This window comes from Perognathus longimembris, chromosome 16 (assembly GCF_023159225.1).
Source record: "Perognathus longimembris pacificus isolate PPM17 chromosome 16, ASM2315922v1, whole genome shotgun sequence".
NCBI classification, from domain to species: Eukaryota; Metazoa; Chordata; class Mammalia; order Rodentia; family Heteromyidae; genus Perognathus; species Perognathus longimembris.
Genome location: NC_063176.1, coordinates 21,867,136 through 21,890,576, shown reverse-complemented (window position 1 = coordinate 21,890,576; position 23,441 = coordinate 21,867,136). Strand labels below are relative to the sequence as shown.

The 23,441-nt window shown below is 38.2% G+C and overlaps 1 protein-coding gene across 1 annotated transcript; it reads left to right on the top strand.

Annotated features, from left to right (window-relative positions):
• Positions 1–3,769: 3,769 nt before the first annotated feature.
• Fgf5 (fibroblast growth factor 5) lies at positions 3,770–23,108 on the top strand. The gene is made up of 3 exons (XM_048364419.1): positions 3,770–4,262; positions 12,045–12,148; positions 22,371–23,108. The coding sequence occupies exons 1-3, from the start codon at positions 3,902–3,904 to the stop codon at positions 22,716–22,718; spliced, it is 813 nt and encodes a 270-aa protein (XP_048220376.1). The 5' UTR covers positions 3,770–3,901; the 3' UTR covers positions 22,719–23,108.
• The last annotated feature ends 333 nt before the right edge of the window (positions 23,109–23,441 follow it).

Sequence of the window (23,441 nt, the reverse complement as noted above, 5' to 3'; positions counted from 1 at the left end):
GTGATCTGGCTGGACTGAGGCTTTGGAAAAGAAACCTGGCACTGCAGCAACCTGCTTCAGAGTAGCAGCCTCCTGGGATTGGTTTGCACAACCCTGGGTTGTTCATTCTATCCCACAGTCTGCTCTTGTGCATCTCAGGTCGTCCCACTATGCACATTTCCAGAGGAGAGTTATGACTGGAGAGCTTGTCCCTTGGGTGAAGGCAACTTTAGGCACTGATTTCTTTATCTCAGGTCTCTTTCCTTCATTTATTTCGATTCCAGACAGAGGGTAGAATAATGGTGTCTGCTTTTGTAATATAGGAGCCAGATTATAAAGAAGTTCACTTCCAGGATTTCCTCAAGGGAGACAGGAAATCTGGAAGGAGAACTCAGAGGCTGGGGTGTAGAAACAGTAGTCTGAGATGATCAAGCTTCTAGGCTAGCAAGGGTTGCAGTAGGTAAGCCTGGTTAACCTGTTGGGTAGTTTTTTGTGGTTTTTGTTTTGTTATTTTTTTTGGGGGGGTAGAGATGGTACTCTGTAAGGTGGTGTTGAGTTCTTTGTGGTTTTCCATCTTTTTTGGGGGGGGGGTGCTCTGTTAGGTGGTGGTTTCTTTGTAGTTTATTGTTTCTTCGGGAGGATTGCTCTGTTAGGTGGCAGTGAGAAGCCACTGGTCTTCCAGGACCATTATCTTCATCTATGCAGCTAATCAAGAGCGTGCACCTTCTCCATACCCTGCATACTGGCTCCAGAACAGGAACCTGGGAATAGTGGGTCAGCTGTGAGCACACCTGTATGCCTCAGTTGTTGGGAGCTTATCCAGACTCCCTTGTGAGAAGATGCTCAGAATGTTTCCAGTAGGAGGCTTTGGCCAACTGCCTACCAGAATTGTGGTATGGATCTGTTCTCTCTTTAGGATAGAATTGATAGTAGCCAAGAGTAGCCAAGATACTGAAATGAGATTATTATTTTTTATTTTTGGTCATGGAGCTTGAATTCAAGGCCTGAATTTTTTCCTGCTCAAGGCTAGCTTATGTTCTACCTCTTTGAGCCATAGCTCCACTTGCAGTTTGCTGGTGGTTAATTGGAGATGAGTCTCACAGGCTTTCCTGCCTGTGCTCACATTGAACAGTGATCTTCAGATCTCAGCCTCCTGACTAGCCAGTAGTGAGCCACTATGGCCCAGCATTGAAATGAGATATTTTTTTGCCTCTCCAAATGCCAATATGCACTGAACACAGATTAGATATGACTGGAAGTGCAGGCATGGCCTGGGAGTTAGGTTGGATTGTGTGTTATCACCACACAGCTGTGAAGGGGCGGGGGTTGGCAGCTAACACCATTGACAGGTATTCTGTGGTCTTTTCAGTCCTACTGGTCAGTCTTTGTAGTACTTTTTCAGGATCTCAATATGTTTTCTGACATTTTTCTCATTTACTTGCTATGTACACCAAATGGAGATTTTTGTGAGGACATTCTCTGTGCTACAAAAGACAAGTTTACCAGCCTGCCTCAGCTTAATCAGAGAGTTTAATCAAACTTAAGCACTATCCACAACAGATATGCTCTTGTCTCATCTTGGTGAAGACATTCCTTGCCCCCTCAGACTCTAGAAGACTACTTGCTGCCTCTAAGCTGAGACAAGCTAGAGCCAGAGCAAGAACCTTGGCTTTCCACAATCATTCTTCGACAAGGATTTGGTCCCCAGCTAGCACTTCTCAGGGGCCATTGTGATTCAAAAGCCAATCTTACAAAGAAAAGACAAGAGGCAGTATCTAGAAACATGACCCCACAGTTGTCTTACTTCACACTCCTTAAAAAGGAGGCTGATAAAGCATCTGCTACAAGAGTCATTCTCCTACTCTGCAGGAAGAAGAGAAACAAGCAGGTGGGGTTGTTTTAGGAAATCCTGGCCACTAGAAATCCTGAGGGCTAGACTGTGAGGCATGCTATAGAGAAGTGACCAATAGCACCCAATGTACCTTAGCCCCGAGAGTTTTGTCACAGACCCAGTGGCACAAAAGGCACAACACCCTATTGCAGCATCTTCCATTCATCTTCCCTAGAATGAGGACAGCTCTAGTGGACACTGTGATGACACTCCAACTCCAATAGCAGGGTGGCTTTCCAAGTGTCTATCAACCGCCTGTTAATCCAGAAGCACACAGCATGCACCTGTACCAGTAGAAAGAATGCTCAAAGTGAACAGTGCTTTACATAGCAGGTCAGAGGCCCCAGGCCAGGTGTCCTGTACTTCTGTGTCAGACATAGGCCCTAGCTTCTCCACAGTGGCTTCATTCAGTGCTCCAGGTGACTTTGTTTTTTAACAGCTTCCTCCATGCTAACTACTTCGTGGGAGATTTGATTTGCTCTTCATTACTGAGATAAGACACCTTAAGTGAATATTCAATAATGGATCAGGCCCTATCTCAGCATCAACTTTGGCTTCTGTACATTGACCTTATGAGTCAATACCACAGATTTTTCCATTAAAAAATGACCAATGAATAATGTATCATAACTTCATTTTTCAAAGCTTGAGATATGTTTTCAGAAAGAAATATCCCAAGAATGCAGGTCAGGTATATTTCTCAGATAAACAAAAGCCAAGGCTTTGCATAGAGGGAAATTCTCTGCTCTCAGGTTTCCTGAAGTTGAAATCCAGCGTGCGGGTCATCAATCATCCCCGGGTCGGTCCTCGCTTCGGTGGCATGTCTGAGTAAGCTGAGGCGGGCTGAGAGCTAATCCTTCCTGCCAAAGGCATCCTGGAGCGCAGGGGACAACTGGGCCGTAGGAGACACGTGCTGGTGTCCAGCCCCCCTTGCCTGGACCTGGGCATGGGCGTGCAGCGCGTGCGTGTATCGTATTGCGCTTACCTGCCTGAACACACATCCGATGTCCCAGAAGGAAAAGCAAATTAGGAAGAAAGTCCACAACAACTGAGAGAGAGTTTGCCATAGGGAAGCAGTTCGTGAGTCGTGGCGTAGTGATTCATAGTTGTTTTCGAAACGCTGAACAAACCCATTCTTTTGCTCATTAATAAGCCAGCAACAACAAAACCCACCTCCGTCTCCCAACCAGCCACACGAAAGCGTTTCCAAGCGCAGGTGGGAATTGGGGTTTGGTTCTTGCCGAAAGCACCGGGATCGCTTGCCAGGGGGCTGTTGGGGTGAGCTGGTGGATCTACCTGGCGAGAGGAGAGGACGCTGGAAAGGCGTCAGGGCACCGGGCCGGGGAGGGTGCACGCCAGGACACGTGTGCGCGGAAAAGGTGGCAGAAGAGGCCAGCCCAGTTTCCACATCTCCATCCCGCATTCCCTCGTCCCCCCCGCCCCGCCCCCCCCCAGTGTTCCGTCCGTGTCCTTGGTGGGTTCAACCGGGAACCGAGTTCCGCGCGTGGGGTGGATGTCGTGGTGTCGGGGTCCAGTTGGAGAGGGACGTGGCGGCGTGGTGCGTGATACCGGCTGGGGCGCGTGGCCCTTGTGTGGGCGCACTCAGCGTCGGGGTGCAGCCTCTCCTCCCACTCACTCTCTCCTATCTCCTCCCTCCCTCACACCCCCCTTCCCGCCCCCGGGACTCAGAGGCTCCCTCCCCGCACCGGCCAGGGAGTACACAAAGCGGCGGGTGAGGGGAAGCCTCGCCGGCGTTCACGGAGCAGTGAGATCACTGGCGTTATAAATATCCCTGTGCCAGCGCGAGATCCGCTCGGGTGGCCTCTCTCTCTCTCTCTCTCTCTCTCTCTCTCTCTCTCTCTCTCTCTCTCTCTCTCTCTCTCGTCTCTCTCTCCCTCTCTCTCTCTTCCCCGAGGCTATGTCCACCCAGGGCGGCGCGGGGGGCAGCGCCAGAGGCACGCAGCCGCGCGGGGGCCACGGAGCCCAGCCGCAACCCTCCAAGATGCACTTCGGACCCCCGCGGCTGGAAGCATGAGCTTGTCCTTCCTCCTCCTCCTCTTCCTCAGCCACCTGATCGTCAGTGCTTGGGCTCACGGGGAGAAGCGTCTGGCCTTCAAAGGGCAAGTGGGACCGGCTGTCACGGAGAGGAACCCGGGGGACTCCGGCACCCGTCGGAACAGCAGTAGCGCGCGTGGGTCTCCGGCCCCCTCGGCCCCGGCGGCGGCGGCGGCGTCCGCGGGCGGCCCGGGCAGCGGCGCGGAGCAGGGCACTTTCCAGTGGAGCCCCTCGGGGCGTCGCACCGGCAGCCTCTACTGCAGGGTGGGCATCGGCTTCCATCTGCAGATCTACCCGGATGGCAAAGTCAACGGCTCCCACGAAGCGAATATGTTAAGTAAGTTGTCTGCTCCCCTTCCACCCCTGCCCGCGGGGGGCTGGCGTTCCCGGGATCTCGTCCCGGAGCCCCAGCGTCTGGGACCGGCTGGTCCCAGGAACTGCGGGGGAGCTTGAGTGGGGAAGCGTCGCGATGGGCGCGCGCAGACGCACCCTTCGATTGGGCACGAGGAATGGGGAATTCGGAGGTGCAGGTTACCCTCAGGCTAGTCCTCAGACAGGCACCTTGCTCCCCGGATGCTCTGGTCCCAAAGATGAGCTTCTGCCCATGCGAGGGGGAGAGCCGCCCCTTCCCGCACCTCCTTTCTTCCCCAGCAGTTTCTGCTTACCTTCTGCTGGCGTTTGTCAGTCACTAGGCGTCAACGGGCATCACTTTTCCCTCTGCATAGCTTAAGTTGTTTGCTCGCTTGTGGGGTGAGAACGCAAATACTTCTTTTCTCTAAGTGCTACCGTGAACCCCCAATTAATATTGTATGAGCATATACATACACTTAAATGTGTAGATGTGTATGGACAGGTGTGTTTGCTTTGTCTATCATCTGTTTATTTACCTAACCATGTCTATTTTTGTCTAGATGGATAGATCAAGGCAGATATGGAGAGTAGAGAGTCCTGCTTAGGAGAAGGCAGTGGGATTTGGAAAACTGGATATGTTTTGAGAAGAAGATAGGATGGACATTGCAATTGTTAACTCCAGTAATTGGGTTTAGCAACATTGAGTGTTTGAGGCCATGAAAACTCCCTTGTGAGAAGGCTGGCCAGTTCTTCATTGGTCCCCAAGGACAATGAGAGGGAAGTTCTTTGTTAAAAAAATTGTCTAATACAGTCAATTTGATATGGGTGCAGAACTTTTAAAGAAACGAGTTACACATTGTTTTTCTGGGTTTCCCCAATAGTGCCCCCACCCTTTCCCTCCTTTTCCTGCCACCCAAGTTTCTAGACCATCACAGTTGTTCCTCTTATGCCTCACACGGCTTCTAGGAAGCTGAGGGGAAAAGTGGCTGAAAGGTGGCTTGGGGTGTGAATGGTGATCTACACAGAGCTTCTCTTCAACAAAAGCAGATTGTTTTTCTGGGGGTGGAGTGGGGTGAGATTAGTCAGCCACATAAAAAGCAGAGCTAGGGCCTCTGGGATACCCAAGAAGAGAGGAAATGTGTCCAGGAAATAGAACACTAGGCATTGTCACCTGCCCTTCAGTCAGCTCACAAGTGTGCCTAACTTGTTGTTTCACACCAAAGGCCTCTTTGGGGCGCCAAGCTTCTTACTCGGACTTCCGGAGGAGCTAGGAGTGCAGGCTTCCTAGAGTGCTGACAATCTGGCAGGAGCCCATGAAGTGCTTTGAGAGGTGTCAACATCAGTGGGGGTGGTTGGCTGACAAACCTCCCCTGGAAAGGTTGGGGAGCAAGGAGCAAAAGACCTGAGGCTTCTCACCAGGACAGGCAAGGCAGTCCACCTTCTGCCCATTGCATGTGTTTAGTCCTTGGGGATTTGTAGCTGGTTTAGCCGCACACATGGAGGTAAATCTGAGCACCCAGAAGAGAGTGGGCCACATGCATACACCCCAAGCTCCTCAGAGAAACCTATTTTCAGGTTTTAAAGTTCGCTGAATCCAATCAACTCCCATTTTGGGGGAGAACAAAGCAACAACAGTCTATTGTGGTGAAGGTGAGTTTTCTGAGACTTAGAGGCAGAGAAGGTTACTTATGTTTCTGTATTTCTATTTATCTGTCTCACATTGTAGATTGTCAGAGTTTATTCTCCACTGAGAAATCTTCCCTCTTCTTTTCAGGAAAAAACCTCCTCGAATTCTGTTTTTGTATTTTATTTATGAAATCAGTGCCAGCCCAGGACAATCTTTATGTGCTTAAGGAAAGTCCCAAAGTAGCCAGGCAGCAAGCAGCAGTTGGAGCCCAGGGACTAAACCAATGTGTCTAGGGATTACTGAAAACAGGGATCAGTCCCAGAATGCTGGCCCTTTTCTCTACAAAAATACTGGAATTAAAGATTTTGTAGCTAGGCCTTGCTAGTGGGGAAGAACTGATCAACAAAGAAAACCATGTCAGCTAAAGAAGACCTTGACCCATTGTCTGTTGTTGCCAAAATACAACTTATTTTAAACCCATCTTTAAAAATGTCTTCAAAAGAACAGTAATGTCACTGAAACAGTGCCTGCATAAAATGTAATTAGCTCTTTCCTAATGTGTCACTGTTTAAAACAATTCAGAGTTTGGTCTGTGTCTTTCACATGAATTGGTTTTAATCACTCATTCATCCATTCATGCACGTATTGTAGAATACCTATTGCACCAGTCATAGTTATTTTGGTGCTAGTTTTTGTTGATGTTGTTTCATTTGTTTGTTTTCACAAAGGAAAATATGTCTTAAAAATTCAAGTCATAGTGATAGCTTTGTGATGGCTGGTGTGTTAATACTGCTTTGTAAAATTTTACTACCATTGTTCAATGAAGACATTATAACAGAGCTTATATTGAGTAGGTTAGTCTATAATTGAGAAAGTTAAAAAGGGTCTCTGCCTTTACATAGCTATGAAAGAGAAGCAGGAACAGCTTGCTAAGTGCAGTTTGTCGTTCACTTCTTTGAAGGTAGCCCTAAATAGTTTCCTGACATTGTGTAAACTTTGTTGTTGGTCATCTGTTATTGCTTAGAGCATATGAAGAAATGCTGTGTTTTGGAAGAGAGGCTGGGTGAGCTGGGTCAAGGTTCATGGAGGATAGATGGGTCTTCCATTATCATCTAATTCTACTACTGTCAGAGAGTTAGCAATAATAGAAAATTGGTATTCTTTTTTGCTGTAAGCCAACTACTTCAGGAAAAGTGAACATTTTGCCACGGAATTTCATTCTAGGAGGTTCTTTTAAGCCCAGTAATATGATTTGACAGACAGAACAAATAGCTGTGTAGTCACAATTCATATTCAACAATAAATATTTTTGTAAATTGTGAGTATTTTCTAATTTCATCATTAGGAGTATGATTTGCTCATGCAAATTGAAACATAACTTCTTTAGTTTATATGTATCACTTAATCTAGTCTTAACTTCTCTTATACAATAACAATCCCAAGTTGTAAAAATAGAAAAGAAAACCAAAGTCATTGCATGAAGGCCCTTATTATGAGGAAATATTGGGGAAAGATAAAAAAATAAGACAGATGATATTATCCAACCATTGTGCAGGAACAAACAGCTTTAACTGCCATGCTTTCAAGTGTCTTTTTGACCTAATATTCCAATTGACCTACCTGGTACCAGTAAAATTAAGGAATCAAGTAAGTCAGTCCAGGGAGAAAAAGTTGAAAGTTTTGGCTTTCTAAGCCAAAGCATTCACACAGAATGTAAAACATCTCATTCACATTTTGATTACTGAAACCATTAATTTTACTGATTTTTTTAAAAAAAATCTGAATTGCTATCTGTTTCGGTGTCACATTACTCATGAATCCTTGATAAACCACATAAACCTTGACAAACCAGGCTTTGATAAACCAGAATTTTATCTATTATTCGAAGCTCAAGTGGAAATTTTGTGTTACTAACTAAATCGCAGATATGATAAATTGGCATAGCATATCTATTATTACATGGATGCATATAAAGAAACTTCACCTTTAAAAATATTCTTCCCTAGAAGTTTTTAGATGGGCAGCTTGAAGCTTCCGCACACATGGAATTTCTGTGTTATTCTAGATTTAGTCATCAAGTCTATAACTCTTACTACCACCATGAAGAGTTCTTTTACATTAGTAATCTCAAGAGGATTAAGTTAAGACAAAATGTCTACATGGGTATTCTTTCTGAATTAAATTTGCTTCATAAGGCATGATTATCTTTTAAAATAAGTAGAATAAACTGGATGTATAATCTCAGAGACACCAAGAAATTTTTGCCTTGCTCCGCTTCACCTAGATGTCCACCCTGAAATTCTACCAAGGGAGACTTTCTTATGTCAATCATTGACCTCCTTCTTTTAGTTCTCCTCAACAACAATACTTTAGGGAAGATAGCACACTAGCACTCTCTTGTGAGTTAATTAATAAGGAACGAGCCCTACCACCAAACAGGAAAGGCCCAAAAGAGCAGGACATCACATGTCTTGAAGCAGGGAAAACCATACTGTGAGTGTCAGAGAAGACAATCGAACCTACAGGCAGTCATTGACTGTGACCTGTGAGACAAGCTTTATCTTCTATGATTTTGCTGAAGCATACTGTCTTGGCATAAGGCAAACAATGTGGATTTTCATGGACCCTCCCCCCCCGCCCCCAATGATAAGTCTTTAAAATGCTTAAATAAAAAAGTCCGAGGTAGAGAAAGGTTTTCTGCAATTTACAAATGGGTGGTATAATGTTTATGAGCTTAAAATACTATGCACAATTCTGTAATGAGATATTGAGGTTTGGTATTGTAAAATAAATAAAGTAATAGCCCATTATATTTCAGGAAAGGGAACAGGAAGTTGAATTGTGAGGCAGATAGATTTTACACATCAATATTCTAGAAAGTAAGATAATATGAAAGCATTTCTGATATTTCTGTGTAATAGTCTTAATAGTAAGTCCAATATTAAACAATAATTACATTAACATTTAAAATATAAATACTGATGTTTGCTTGTGTGAAAAATATTTTTTTAAAAAAATCTCACTGCATCTTTTCTCTTTTTACCATTCACGGTAATAAACAGAATAATTTGTATAATCATGTGTTTTTAAGCTTCTATTTCCGTTTCTTAAAATTATCAGATCTTTCCATTCTCTGGTAAGAACTCATTGTGCACAGGAATTTATAAGAAAAAGACCCCACATAGAATATAATAAGATTATAACCCTCTCAAAATTCATTGCATATATACTCTATATACACAGGTTGTACATACATATACAAGTTAAATAGGTCAACATGATTTTTTCTTTAAAAATAAGATATGATAAAAATAGTATTTTTATTAAGTAACTATAAACTCCTTTTACATCAGGATCTTAAAAGTTAGCCTGAACACACATGCTTATGAGAAGGTATTTTTAGTACTATATTTTCATTAATATACAATTGATTTATATTTGTCATGCAAAGTAATTTCCCAGAGAATGAAATAAAAGCTTCTAAAAATGCATATATCAGTAGATATAAAGCCTAGTCTATTTGTCAACCGACTCTACATTGTCTCCTTTGTATTTATTAATCCAAATAGAAAGATTTTTTATGTTTTCCCTGCTTGTTTTTAACTACAAATGCTTATACAGAATTCACAAGCAGAGCCATGCTCTTTAAAATATAGTTTGTGATATTTTAAATATCATTTAAAAATTTCCTTCCCTGTAGTAATCCTTTTATTGTCTATATGTATCTCATAACATTGTGTCCTAGGTCTATACAATTTTAAAACATTATGAAAGTGAAAGCCAATTGCATTTTCTTTTTAAAAACTTTATTTATTGTCAAGGTAAGGTACAGAGGGGTTACAGTTTCATATATAAGGCAGTGGGTACATTTCTTATCAAGCTTGTTACCTTCCCCTTTGTTTTTCTCCCACCTTCCCCTCACCCCAGTTTCTTCCTCCCCCTCCCCCAAATTGTACAGCATATTGTCTTGTAAGTATTGCAGTTGCATTCGTTTGCCTTTTATCCCTTGTCTCTCCATTTTGGTGTTCCCCTTCCCTAGTTCCGATAAACGTACACACAGTACCCAGTGTACCAAAGTCAGTTACAGTGACATCATTATATCAGATGTCCTGAGCATTTTCTTAGCAATGCTATTATTATATTATGCCTTTGTAATTTAACTTTGTAAAGTTAAATACATTATGTTCACATGATATAGATTAGTAATTTAAAGTTGTAAATGCACTACTTAATTTGCAGTTGTATAAACACTTTATATACTTATATGAAGTATGCAATCATATTTATATAAGTAATTTATGTTTGATATAAAATATGCAAAGCATATATACCTGTAGAGTAGTGTATATACCAGTAGAGTAGTATAATTAACTTAAGAAAGTATTCTATGTACTTTGCTATATGATACAATGACAATTCTTTGAAGTCTTCTGTGTGTGTATCACAGTTGGACGACTTTTGTTACAAATTCTAATGTAAAGAGCATTTTGAAAACATTCTGAAGGAAATGATGAATGGGACATCTGTATCTTTATTGGTAGTTTCTTACTAAAGTAAAAGCAATTGATTTCCTCCCTTTTTCCCATTAGAATAAGTATTTTATTGTTATTGCTGAATCCAGTTGCTAATCCCTGTATTCCTAGCTACTTAGGAAGCTGAGCTTTGAAGATCTTGGTTTGAAGAGGGGTCAGACAGGAAAGTCTATGAGACTACCAAAAGTGTGGAGACGGAGCTGTGGCTCAAGTAGTAGAACACTAATCTTGAGCCGAAAAGCTCAAGGACAGTGCCCAAACTTCAGGTCTGTCACCAAAAACAGAAAGAAAAGAAAAGAAGAAAAGAAAGGAACTAAGATGTAGCTGCAGTTTTTCTATGCAGTTTTTTAAAGATAGGTTTTATTTATTCTGAGCAGAGAATATTCATAATGGAAAGTGTTGTTAGAGTTATTCCCCTTTCTCCATGAACTTCCTAATCAATTATTTTTAAGAAACGAAATGAATAAGAAGCAGTATTTGTTACGATTATGGTGCTCAGTTTTCATTGTGCAATGCACTTGCTGAAAATTTATTCATGTATATCATGTGTTATATATACTCCCTTATTTTGTAAGTTTTTTATGATAAACAATTTCAGTATAAATGCTTCTATTAGTATACATTAACAAGTTAGGATATTATTTATCCTCCCTCCTTCTTTTCCTTCCTGTTTCCTTTTCTTTCCTTTGGTTCCTTTCTAATAAAGATTCTTTCTTAGGTCTAGTGAACTTTGTTTTATTTATTTACTTATTGCAATTTCAGATAACTAACAAAAGTATTATGGACTCTCATAAAATTCTACATGATTTTTATGATAAATGAGCAGCCTTTTCCCTATTTGTACACAGATTGTGACTTATCTTAAAATACTTGAGTTGTGGTGAGCAATTCTCTTTACTCAGTAGATGTCAACTTTGCCATAGTGAAGAAGGCAAGAGTCATAATAAAGCTAACTATGAAATTCAAAACAGTAACAATAATGTAATAAAATATCTCATTAATTTTCTAGGATATGATTAAAATGCAACATGTCTCAAGGGATAATCCATTAAACACTTCACTGAGACAATAATTTCAAGTTATTATGTTTTCATGATCTTGTTATGTATAGAATTTAAGAGAACCACTAGAAATGATTGAGCATGGTATATACTTATCTTATTCTTTTAACTTGTGATAACTTGAGAAGAGGGATTTATTTTATGTAAATCGCTGCTCTTTTCCAGGCTTTGGAATGGCTTATACTTAAAGTGGTATATTTGTCTCCAGTGACAAAATAATGGATGAAAATTATTTTTAAGAGTGAGAGAAATGTCTTACCTTTTAGAACTTGAAGAGTCTATTGTCAAATACTGTTTACTAAAAACAACTTGTTATGTATAATAAAAATAGGACGTACCGATGAAGCAGAATCGAACTTTTAAACTTTGAAATTAATCATCATAAGTGAATACTTGAATGCTATCCATTATTAACATAGTGAATACCACAAAAAAGCATCTTAAGTACTATTTTTTACTTGCAGTAATAAAGAATATGTAAAAATTTAATTCTTCACAATGACATGCAGAAGAGTTTGTGTTTTATTTTGGGATTTCTGTCATCCTAGGTATTTTGGAAATATTTGCTGTGTCTCAGGGGATTGTAGGAATACGAGGAGTTTTCAGCAACAAATTTTTAGCGATGTCAAAAAAAGGAAAACTCCATGCAAGTGTAAGTAGAATCATTTATATTTGCTGAAGGTAACGCAGAGACTTTACTTTTGTAACAAAAAATGAAGTGACTTCTTAATTAATTGATTAGGCCAATAACTTGCTCAACATTTTTTCGTTTAGTATTATATATTCTTATAGCCAAGAGAATTGTTTGCATGTCTGTAAGCAATCATTTAAATATTTTGTTTATTTGAATTTCCGAAGTAAATGCATTTGGAAATAGCCCTCTCAAAATACTTGATACCTTTTATTTCTTAGAAAAGCACAAGGACAGAGAGCTATTATAGTGACAAGATATTATATACCATTTTAATTTTACATGTTTCTGTGATGGCGTGTGTTTAGTAATTATTTAATTTTGTAAAATATGATGCTGAAATATGGGTGAACATAGTTATTTTTACCTTATAAATGTTAGTAAGGGAGAAATCCCATAGGGAAAATTGATGAATTTGAGAACTTTCATCTTATATTTTTATCTTATATTTTTGTCATATCAAATATAATGACTAGATTACTTCTATACTTTATAATCAATCTATAAATTATTTCTTTGCTTTGTTATGAAAATGTTCAGCCAGTTGGAAAACATAAATATATCTAAAGGATAATAAAATATGTCTAGATTAAGTTTCCCACTCTCCGATTCTGTTTATTTGTATTAATATTCATGGCACTTAGAAACAATTTAAGCTTTCTTTTTTGTGGCATTTCAAGTTTATTCAAATGAAGTTATTTTAAAATAAAATTCTTCTTTAAAGTTAGTTCTTTAATATTTATTTCTTTTAGTTTGTATTAAAAAGAATGCCAAATATTACTCTCCAAAATTTCAAAGTATTTTGACAATTTTTAATTAAGGGTATAACCAACTTAAACATATTTGTGACTTTTACTTTATAGACCTTTAATATTGCAGTGAGATTTCTACTTGGTTCTATGTGTAAGACTTTTACAATTTTCCTTTCCTCAGCATCCAGAGGTGATTGTCAATAGTTTTTAAAGAACACATTAGAGTTGGAACGTGCTTTGTAGTTATTTAAATGAAACTGTGTATATATATATACATATATATACATATATATTGCTTAAAGTAATACTTGATGCTTTAAGTACTCAATAAATATTACAGACTATTATATGTAAAAAGTTACATATAATATAAACACAATTATCTACAAAAATCTTGGCTTATTAAAATAAATGGAAAACTTTGTTACACTCTGAAATCACTTATTGCCAGAATTATAATTTATCTATTTCATTCTCTGAGCTGATTATTGCACAATAGCAAGCTACAACATAGTATTCATAAAAGAATCACTCTGATTGAGCATTTGAAAATATTGGTGTTTTCATTTATTTCTCTCGAGACAAAATTATGAATCATTGTGGAACAAGACAGATATTTCATTTTATTTAAAACAAGATTTGAAATTTAAAAGTCTACATACAGCTTTGAACATAATGATGTAACACCTCTGAACAGATTAATCTCTCCTCAGTGTACTTTAAGATTGTATAAGATTGGAATGTCTTCAAAATCTAAAGATCACAATGATGTACAATATGCATAAAAGAACTTTCACTGCTTTGTTTGTTGTGGCTTAAAAAATCTTCACTTTGAAAACAATCCCTATTTATGCACAAGTCCATGCAAAAATTATATGAAACTTGGACCTGCTTAAGATAATTGCCACAGAAAGCAAAATATTATAAATGGATGCCAATTAGAAAGGTCAAACCAAGAGGTTAGGATACATGATTCCTCTGTCAAAAGCAAGTAACAAATTTCTAGAAATCTGACCCAAATGTCTAAGGAGGACTAGAGGGAATAATGCAGATAATGCAAAAACAGCATCTGTTATTCTTTCTCTTCTTGGCAAGCTAAAGTTATTTCATGGAATAATGACTTTTACACACTACAAAGCAAGTCTTGCTCCTGTCATTCACCAATTCTCTTTGATATAAAAGTCATTCTGGTGACTTTGAGCTGAATCATAGATAAAAAAATTAAGCCCCATGATTATATGGATTCTTTTAAAATCTATTGTTCAAACCCACTTTCTCTTATCTGAGCTTTTATTAACACTTTTTTTTTTACTTGCTGGAAACCTAATTAAATTATGAAGTGATTTATTTTTAAAGAATTTGATCTTAGAAATAAGTATTAATTCTAGTAATTACCAGTTTTTATGCCCAGATGGTTTCTTTCCTGTTTTCAGTTTCTAATTAAGCATGTTGAAATTTTGTCTTTATAACTTTAAATGTGACTATTTTATTTAGATTTAATTTGTATACCATCACAGTGTCACCAAAAAAGACTAAGATTAGATACGTATTAGATATGTAATTTGCGAGCTGTAACAAGGCATATAGAGGCATATCCATAGGTTCTAGTTACAAAATAAATGAGAAGTAGAAGTCTGAAGTATTCATGTAATTTGGGGGCAAGATGTCTCCCATTACAATGAAAAATATTCATGCATAATGGTCAATTTTCAAGCTGCTTTTTGTGCCAAAAGAGTATTAACTAGTTACTAGATAGGGACAGTTCTGTGAAACCTCTTTCACTCACATTATCTCATTAGATAATGAGGTGAGGAAAGAATCAGAGATGTGAAATTGTTTTCCTAAGGATACAAAGTTAAGTGATTGGACTCCAAACTATACACTCTTAAAATTGTTTTCCTTTCTTTAAATGCTACAAAAATTGCAGATGAGCGTTTGCTTAAGGAATCAATAAGTGCAGGACTTAATAATATTAGTGTATAATATTTTAAAAAGTGAACATTATAAATTACTCCCGAAGAATAATTGAAACACTTGGCTAAAGAAGTATGAAATTTTAGACATGGAAAATAACAAATTTCCCTCTTGGTGTCTCTCTCTTTCTTTTTCTCTCTCAGAACCCTCTCCTCTTTCGCTCTCTGGTTCAGAATTCTTTCTTGTGTTAGACTTTCCTCAACACTTTCATTTATCACTTTTGTCTCCAGTACTTGATTTTAGAGTTTAGAGAATCAGGACTATATCTGTCACAGAAGTGAACACAGACTTTTCTAAGTGTTGATTCTTCAATGTGATGTAGTTTCTTTTAGGGAAACTCTCAAGATGAACTTCCAAAAAATAAAATTATTCTCTTAGTTCAAAGCAGCCTTCATTTGGTTTTATTGGTAGTAGACACAAAGATAAAAAAAATGTTAGGGTATGAGAAGTTAGATTTAGGAGGCATTGAAGCTGGGGTCATTTTCTTTGTGTATGCTTAGTCAATTCCATGAGTTTTTTTGTTTTGTCTTCAGCTCCAGCTGTCTACCTGAGGCTCCTTGCTCTTGTTCCAACTTCCCTTGTACATGTGGCTCTCCTTAAAACATTTAGCATACTGTAAATATATAAGACAGACAAGTTCTTACCATGCAGTGTTTTTTAAGCAGTCTTTACAGGGTAAAGTTTATTGTCTTCTTCTTGTCAAAATGTGTCAGGAATCATGGAGAGTAGAAAGAGGTAATTGTTTCCCAGAGCACCCCAAGGGTCAGAACCATCTTCGATCTCCACATTCTCAGACTATGCCCTTCTCTGCCTGTCTCTGTCCCTTCGTGTGTTCCCGTTTTGTCCATAGACTTTGAGTCCTTATTGAAAACCCTTCAAAGAGCTTTTCGGGAATTGTCTGCGGTGGGCTCTGATATGAGTGAAAGTTCTTGGTTGTGTAGTTGAGTGTGCAGTCTGATTGACTATGGCCGAGCTATACATGATTTATTGGGACATTTTATTTAGTCTTTCTATACTTTGGTTTTATCAATGGTAAAAGGAGTAGCCACATGAGTTAATACAAATAGAATGCTTAGAATGGAATTTGAAAAGTATTCCTCTTAATGTGTAAACAGATCCTCTTGAATACACTGTCAGCTGGTTGGTTATTAACAATTTCTTTCTTCCTCATTTTGAGGTCAGGCAGCTGTGTTATTTCGGCTAGCCTCTAAAACCTCACTTTTCGTTGACCTCTTATGTTTGAATTCAGACCTAGTGTGCATACAATCATCCTTTATCAGATGTGCTTCCTTTTCTTCAGAGAACCAGCTTGGAAGCAAAATTTCTAATCTCATGTTGCAAAAGGCAAGGATTTCATAATATTGCTATTTTGAGGAGACCTATGGTCCATATTATTTTGATTTCTCTAAAAAATATAGATCCCAGAAAAGGCAGTACCATGTATTCTTTATTCTTTCATAAAACGTGGTAGCTTTTTGCCTATTGGGGGAAAACATGTTGGCTAATTTTAAAAATCCCAAGTGAAGCATGTGGTTGAATTATTTTTGTTTCTTAAGGTTTTAGGGGATCATATTTGGAAGGAGACTAATTGCAGAGTTTACGAAACAGGCATGGAATGCATGCTTGATCAGCCTAAGGAAGAACTAGAGCACCCTCCTTTCCTGGGTTCAGAGGGTGCCAGCTGGCTGGCCCAGAGGAGAGTCTAGGCTGGACTTCCGGCAGAGTAAGAGTCGACAGCCCCTTAAGCTGAGCATGTTTGATGAAAAGGGATATGGGACAATAGTTCTTATCACCATTAGAAAACAATCTAGTAAACTCTACTCTGTGGGTCAAGATGGTGACCTATGGCAAGACATTTGCAAAGAAACATCCTTTTCCCCTATTAAAAAAAAATAGCTGCCTGGGAATTCTGGGTCTCCTCAAGTGGGCTGGGAGCTTTACCATTGCCATTTAAATTCTTTTGCTTTTCCCTAGTGTTTCACTCTGCAAGTGTGGTGAGAAGGTGTACTTTAGTGAGGAAGTTTATGTTTAATGAACTGATGTGCAGCATCAGAGAGGCATGTTTGCCTTAAAGAAGGGATGGTGCTATATTTCACTGATGGCTTGGGGAATGATACATGACATCTGCCAGTATTTTCACATGGAAGGACTTGAGAGCAAGTACACTGAAAAAAAGTTGAGAGACCGACTTGGTTGTCCTACATAATGTATTGGAAAGGACATTAGCTATCAGAAGTTAGATTTCAATCATATGCCCAATCAGGCACTTGGTAAATTTAAGGATTGATTTAATTTCTTGATTGAGAGACAAATAGTATCCTAATCATCACTGAATTATTATAAGAGGTAAATAAATTAGTAAACTACTACTTGATAGGTACAAGCCTTGTGTAGCCCACCTTTTGAGAGCAGTTAAGGGTATCAGAAAGAAAGCTTCTGTCATATTTCACTTCTTTCCAGATTTGATCTTTACTTTGCCTGTATCAGACTCACCCAGGGCTCTGACTGATGAAGTACATTTAAGCCTTTCACCCCACAGGAACTAAAACAATCTTTGGGCATAGTGCTTAGGAAAATCCACATTTTGAACTGACTCCTGGTGTAATTTTAAGGCAGCTTCTGAAGAAAGAGAGATCCTCCACTTCTGAATGGAGATAGAGGAATCTGCCACATGGATATGCTTGCAACAAGGGAACTTTCTAGAGCATGATTTGGTCACTAATTTTTTAAATTACAGTCCAGAGTAACATTTTAATTTTTCCACTTAATTATTTCTTAACTTCATTGGGTTACTCAGGAGCAAGAGATAAATTAAACAACAACAACAGCAAAAAACAAAACAAAACAAAACAAAACACTCCTAAGTGAAATGGGGAATTAAAAGTGATTAAATATTTCACAAAGTCTAAGGTTTATGCTGGTATAGTCTAGCATCCCTCATTCATATCCCTATAGCTCTGTGTGGAGAACTGGCATTTGCATTGGTCCCATTCATTCATTAATTAGACTTTCGACTATCATAGACTATGATCATTACGAAGAAATATCTCTGCTAACAGATTTTAGAGAGATTCTTTTTAAAAATATCATTTCAGAGAGAATTACCTATTTGGTTTAATTAACCTTCTGTTTAATTACAATTTGATAGAACTAGTCTTTTCTAGACTGTTCTATTTTGCCTAAATTTGGCTTTTTAACAAGTTGACCAACACTTCCCTGCCCCCCTCCACCATCACCCCCACAACACAATTTCTGAGTTACAGTGTGCATATGGAGCCCAGGCTGGCCTTTATGGCAAAAAACACCACACCTGGCCTCACCATGACTTTGTTTAAGTATTTGCTATTTTTTATTTTATTTTATTTTTTTGTTGGTTGGAGAGCTTGAACTCAGGGTTTGGGTGCTGTCCCTAAGCATTTTTGCTCAAGGCTAGCATTCTACCACTTTGAGCCACAGCTCCACTTTCCATTTTTGAGTGATTTATCGGAGATAAGGGTTTCATGGACATTTCTTCCCAGGCTTGGCTTCAAGCCATGAACCTTAGATCTCAGCCTTTGGAGTAGCTAGGATTACTGGCATGAGCCACCGGCGCTTCGCAAATATCTGTTATTTAAAATGGATTTTTCACTATAAGAAGAGATGAATAGACTCAAGACAGTATGTTTTTATTACTTTTTAAAACTTATTTTCCTTAGTAGTGTGTTTTCCCACCTTGGAATAATTTCAATATTCAAACATAGTTCAATTTGCTAAGATTGGTTTTGAAAATTAATATTAAACTTAATTAAAACTAATGTCAATATTAAACTAAATGAATTGGTTAATTCAAGCATTTTATTTTGATTTTCAAATTATGGCTTGTTGAATGTAACATAAATGAAAGAAACTTAAAGAGCAAAATCCAGATAGATAACAAGATATATCTACCTATTTATTTATCTTGGTAGGATCAGGAAAATATCCATTGTTTTTCTTTATAGAAGCGGCAATCAGCACACTGCCTGGTATGTGTTAGGGTTAAACATCTCTTAGATAAACTATTTAAGAATGAATTTGGAACAAAAATAGAGATACTTTAGAAACATTGGATGATTATTTTTGTCCTAGTAGCTAATGGTGGTAGGCAAGTGAGATGATTTGTCTTAATTTCAATAGTTTATTTGAAATTTCATTTACTCCCCTATTTCATACCTTGAGTGACAACTTGCATTTTTTCTTTTTCTTTTTTGTTGTTTCAGTACTAGGGATTGAACCCAGGACAATGCACTTGCTAGGAAAGTGTTTTGCCACTGAGCTACATACCAGCTCTTGCCTTTTTTCTAGAGAAATATTGTATTTCTATTATTGAAGGAGCATACATTTTATTAAAGATGCCAAATAATTCACAGGAGAATTTGCACATGAAGATGAGAATAGAAAGGTTACTATCTAAATTTGTCTAATGACCAATTCATAGGTTTTAGTGGTTACAGCCAAGACCTATGATTCTTGCTGACACCACTGGCAGAGATGCTATGCTTCACATGTGTACAAGGACATATCACTTAGTTTCACCACCTTCCCTGAGAGGCAAGGAATCCTGACAGGGGCAATCCATCTTTCAAGAAGAAACTAGAGGGGCTGGGGATATAGCCTAGTGGCAAGAGTGCCTGCCTCGGATACACGAGGCCCTAGGTTCGATTCCCCAGCACCACATATTCAAAAAACGGCCAGAAGCGGCGCTGTGGCTCAAGTGGCAGAGTGCTAGCCTTGAGCGGGAAGAAGCCAGGGACAGTGCTCAGGCCCTGAGACCAAGCCCCAGGACTGGCCAAAAAAAAATAAAAATAAAAATAAAAAAAAGAAGAAACAAGATCTCCTAATGAAAATAATTTTTTACTGATATATTTGTTCAAATAGTTATGTTTTGTGAGAGGTGGAAGAATTTTTCAGACAAAACATTAAATAAGAAGTCAATTAGGAAAGCCAAAATAGTTGGATTGCCTTTACTCCAGTGTTCATGTAGGAATCAGAACAGCTGAAATGCTGCATACAGTGTGTGAATCCTTAGAACTCCATGTGTTCTGCTCTTTATGATGTCTAGGTGACCTTGGAAAAAATCTACAGCTTGATCGGTTATCTTCTTAAAAGGACTACTTTTGAGAAATATCTTTTGAATATGACTCTGGAGGGGAACATAAGAAAGTTTTTAGTTAGAATAATTTTAGTGGTATGGTAGAAGAATGAGGAATTCTTGGATAGAATTGATGTATGTTTTTAAATGAACTCCGATGTGTATGTGTGTGTGTGTGTTAGTGACTTCTTTTACATAATTGAACATGGAACCCAGAACCATTGCTGAATCACTTGAGCCACATCTATACTTCTCAATGACATTTTAAGACGATTTCTCACACATGCTAAGCAAATGTGCTAACACTAAGCTACAGGTCCAGCCCTTGTCACTGTATTAAATAAAATGTTCCATATCCTTCTAAAATGTTTATCCATAATGAAGTCAGAAAGTTTCCAGATGATTGTAGCTTTTATTTTCAAATAAAACTTTGGGATTATCTAATTAAATGAGAGAGCCCTTGCAAGAGCTAAGCAGCTGTAGACAAGTCTATGTTTAACTTGTAAGAAAGTCTTTAACCAGAAATGGCAACAGTATCAGATTTTCTAAAGTGTTGTCATCATCATCATCTTGAACTTAGGCCTGGGCCTAGGACAGGGAGAGATGATGCTGCCTGCATGCGGTAGTGCTTTATTAATACACCTGCTTTTCAGGACTGGCCCAGGTCTTTGTGGACCTTGTAAATTGCTTTGCAGTATTCAGATTTTTAGACTATAGTGTTGCGATCTGTATTGCAGAGAAATGTTTTAGAGAAACATTTAGAAAAACATTATTAGAAAAAGCAAGAACAGGGGGTGCTTTGATTCCAATTAGAACTCTTCTTATTTGATATGTTATCACATATTTTTTGAGTTTTATATATTAAGATAAAATATTTCTCCCAAGCCCAATAATTCTATGCAAACAGAACACTATGGAATTATACACTTGGTAGTCTAGATTTATGCAGGAATGCTAATTTCTTGGGGATTATTGATGAGTTTTGCTTGGATGAAACTAGATTTCTCCACTAGAAAAAAAATATTTTGATTTTCACAATAGTCTTTGGGTTAGCAGGTTGTGGACAAGAAGCTTAAGACTAAGAGCACAATTGGCCGAATTGATATTTAATGGCACATTTGACTCCATACTCAAGTTCTATCTTCTATAATTCCTTCAGAGTCCTCAGAATGGCAAATCAAGCCTTTGGTGTCGGTACTGCCTTTCTGTGGAAGTCTCATTGCTGGTCTTTCTCCCAGCCCTCCCTAATGGATGTTACATCAAACTACTTATAGGTGTTCAAAGTATCATATTGACTTTTGAAGGCTTTCTGCTTCCTGAAAATTCTCTTTACCCCTGCTTCCCTTACAGCGAATCTAAGTAACTGTATTCCAAGACATGACTCAAAAGTCTCTCTAATATATAGTTGTAGTTGAAGATCTGACTCAAGTGTCAGGTTTTCTAGGATGACTTTCCTGCCCTGGTCCTGCCATCTCAGCTCTCTAAGATGTCCTTCCTCTCTACTGTCAGTGTGCCTTTTGTGTACTGCTGCTGCTGTCATAATTCTATTCATTAATCTGTGCCATGATCTGTGTCTACTTGCCTGCTTTTCCTGAGCATTTTAAGTCCGTGTGTGTGTGTGTGTGTGTGTGTGTGTGTGTGTATGTGTGTAGATATGACTGAAGTCTTGCTAATGATTCAAATGGCTTTTTTTCTCCTGGAATCTGATATACTGTCCTGTTTCACATGTATAATAATGTTTTTTCCTTAAAGAACTTTAGCACATGCAATATTAATTGGGCCATATGCTACCCATCTCTCAGCAGAATGCATTACACTGATAACAGTGAAAAATGCATACTTGTTTCAAATGAATAATTTGATCCTATTTCTGCAAACATGAATTCATTCATGTTTTACTAGGCAGTTATTTCTTAACACACAGTTCTATTTTGTTTTCTTGATAATGTTGAGGGGACAAAAATCCTACATTAGAAAGTTTAACTACAAATTTTAAAGTTTCTATGGAGCAGGAAACATTTGAATGTATTAAATAAAATGGAAAGTACTATATGTTGAAGAGTTTTAGTTATCATTCGAAAATACATTGGCATTCTGTCTCTAAATGCACAGTGAACAGAATACAGTGATAAAAGATGAGTAAACTAGGAATAGAGAAACAAAAATAGGAAATTACAAAAGGAACTCTGAAAGAAACAAGCATGTCTTTATGAAAAGAAATGGAGCAGTAATCAGTCAAATTTTGGATTTGTTTCTTTCTTTTTTTTGGTTCTTAGTCCTCATGCTTTGTTACATGCTGAAACATTGCTGCAAGTTTAAATTTCCTTTTTTTTTTCTCCACATCTAGGCCAAATTTACTGACGACTGCAAGTTCAGGGAACGCTTTCAAGAAAACAGCTATAATACCTATGCTTCAGCAATACACAGAACTGAAAAGACAGGGCGGGAGTGGTACGTGGCCCTGAATAAAAGAGGGAAAGCCAAAAGAGGCTGCAGCCCGCGGGTGAAGCCCCAGCATATATCCACCCATTTTCTACCCAGATTCAAGCAATCTGAACAGCCAGAACTTTCTTTCACAGTTACTGTTCCTGAAAAGAAAAAGCCACCTAACCCTGTCAAGCCAAAGGTCCCCTTGTCTACACCTCGAAAAAACCCCAATACAGTGAAATACAGACTCAAGTTCCGCTTTGGATAATTCTCATCTTCGCTTTGGGAGAAACCACTGTTTACCTTCAGGAGTTTCTGCAGGTGTCTTTAGAGCTTTGAAGAACTTTTAGACACAGTCTCAGACTGAACTTAGATTGTATGGAAGTCAGGTTATATGTTTTGGTTTAACTAAAACAACAACAAAAAATGCTTTCTTTGCTATTCACAGAACTGGAATTCTGTGTTTCAATACAGGGAGTATACCACTTCAGCTCAAGAACACATAAAGCCTTTTGCTTTATGTTTAAGGGATATTTGGAATTCCATGTTTTTCAGAAAGTTAAATAGTCTGGACTACGTATTTTTCTGACTTTTACAGATCCACGTGAAAGAACAGACATGAAACATTTTATTTTTTTGGTTTCCAAAGAATATTTTGATGCAGATAAAATATTTTATTAACTGTTTGTTTTGTTTTTCTTAAAGTACCTCTGCATTGAGCATATTTTCTTACTTTTATTATTCTAATTAATATGACAAGCAATCATTTTAATGCTGTTTTTGAATTACACATGTTTTCATAGCTTATGTGCACGTGGCGATTTCCTTTGTATTTTCTAATTCACTGTTTTTTTTTTATTTTATTAGTCATACCTCAGATAATGTAAGCTTAGTTCAATATTTTCTAATGTTTAAATTCTCCTCCACAAAACCAAAGGCTCAGCATGGGTTTCCATGTGTCTATACAAATTCATAGCATTATATAGAATCC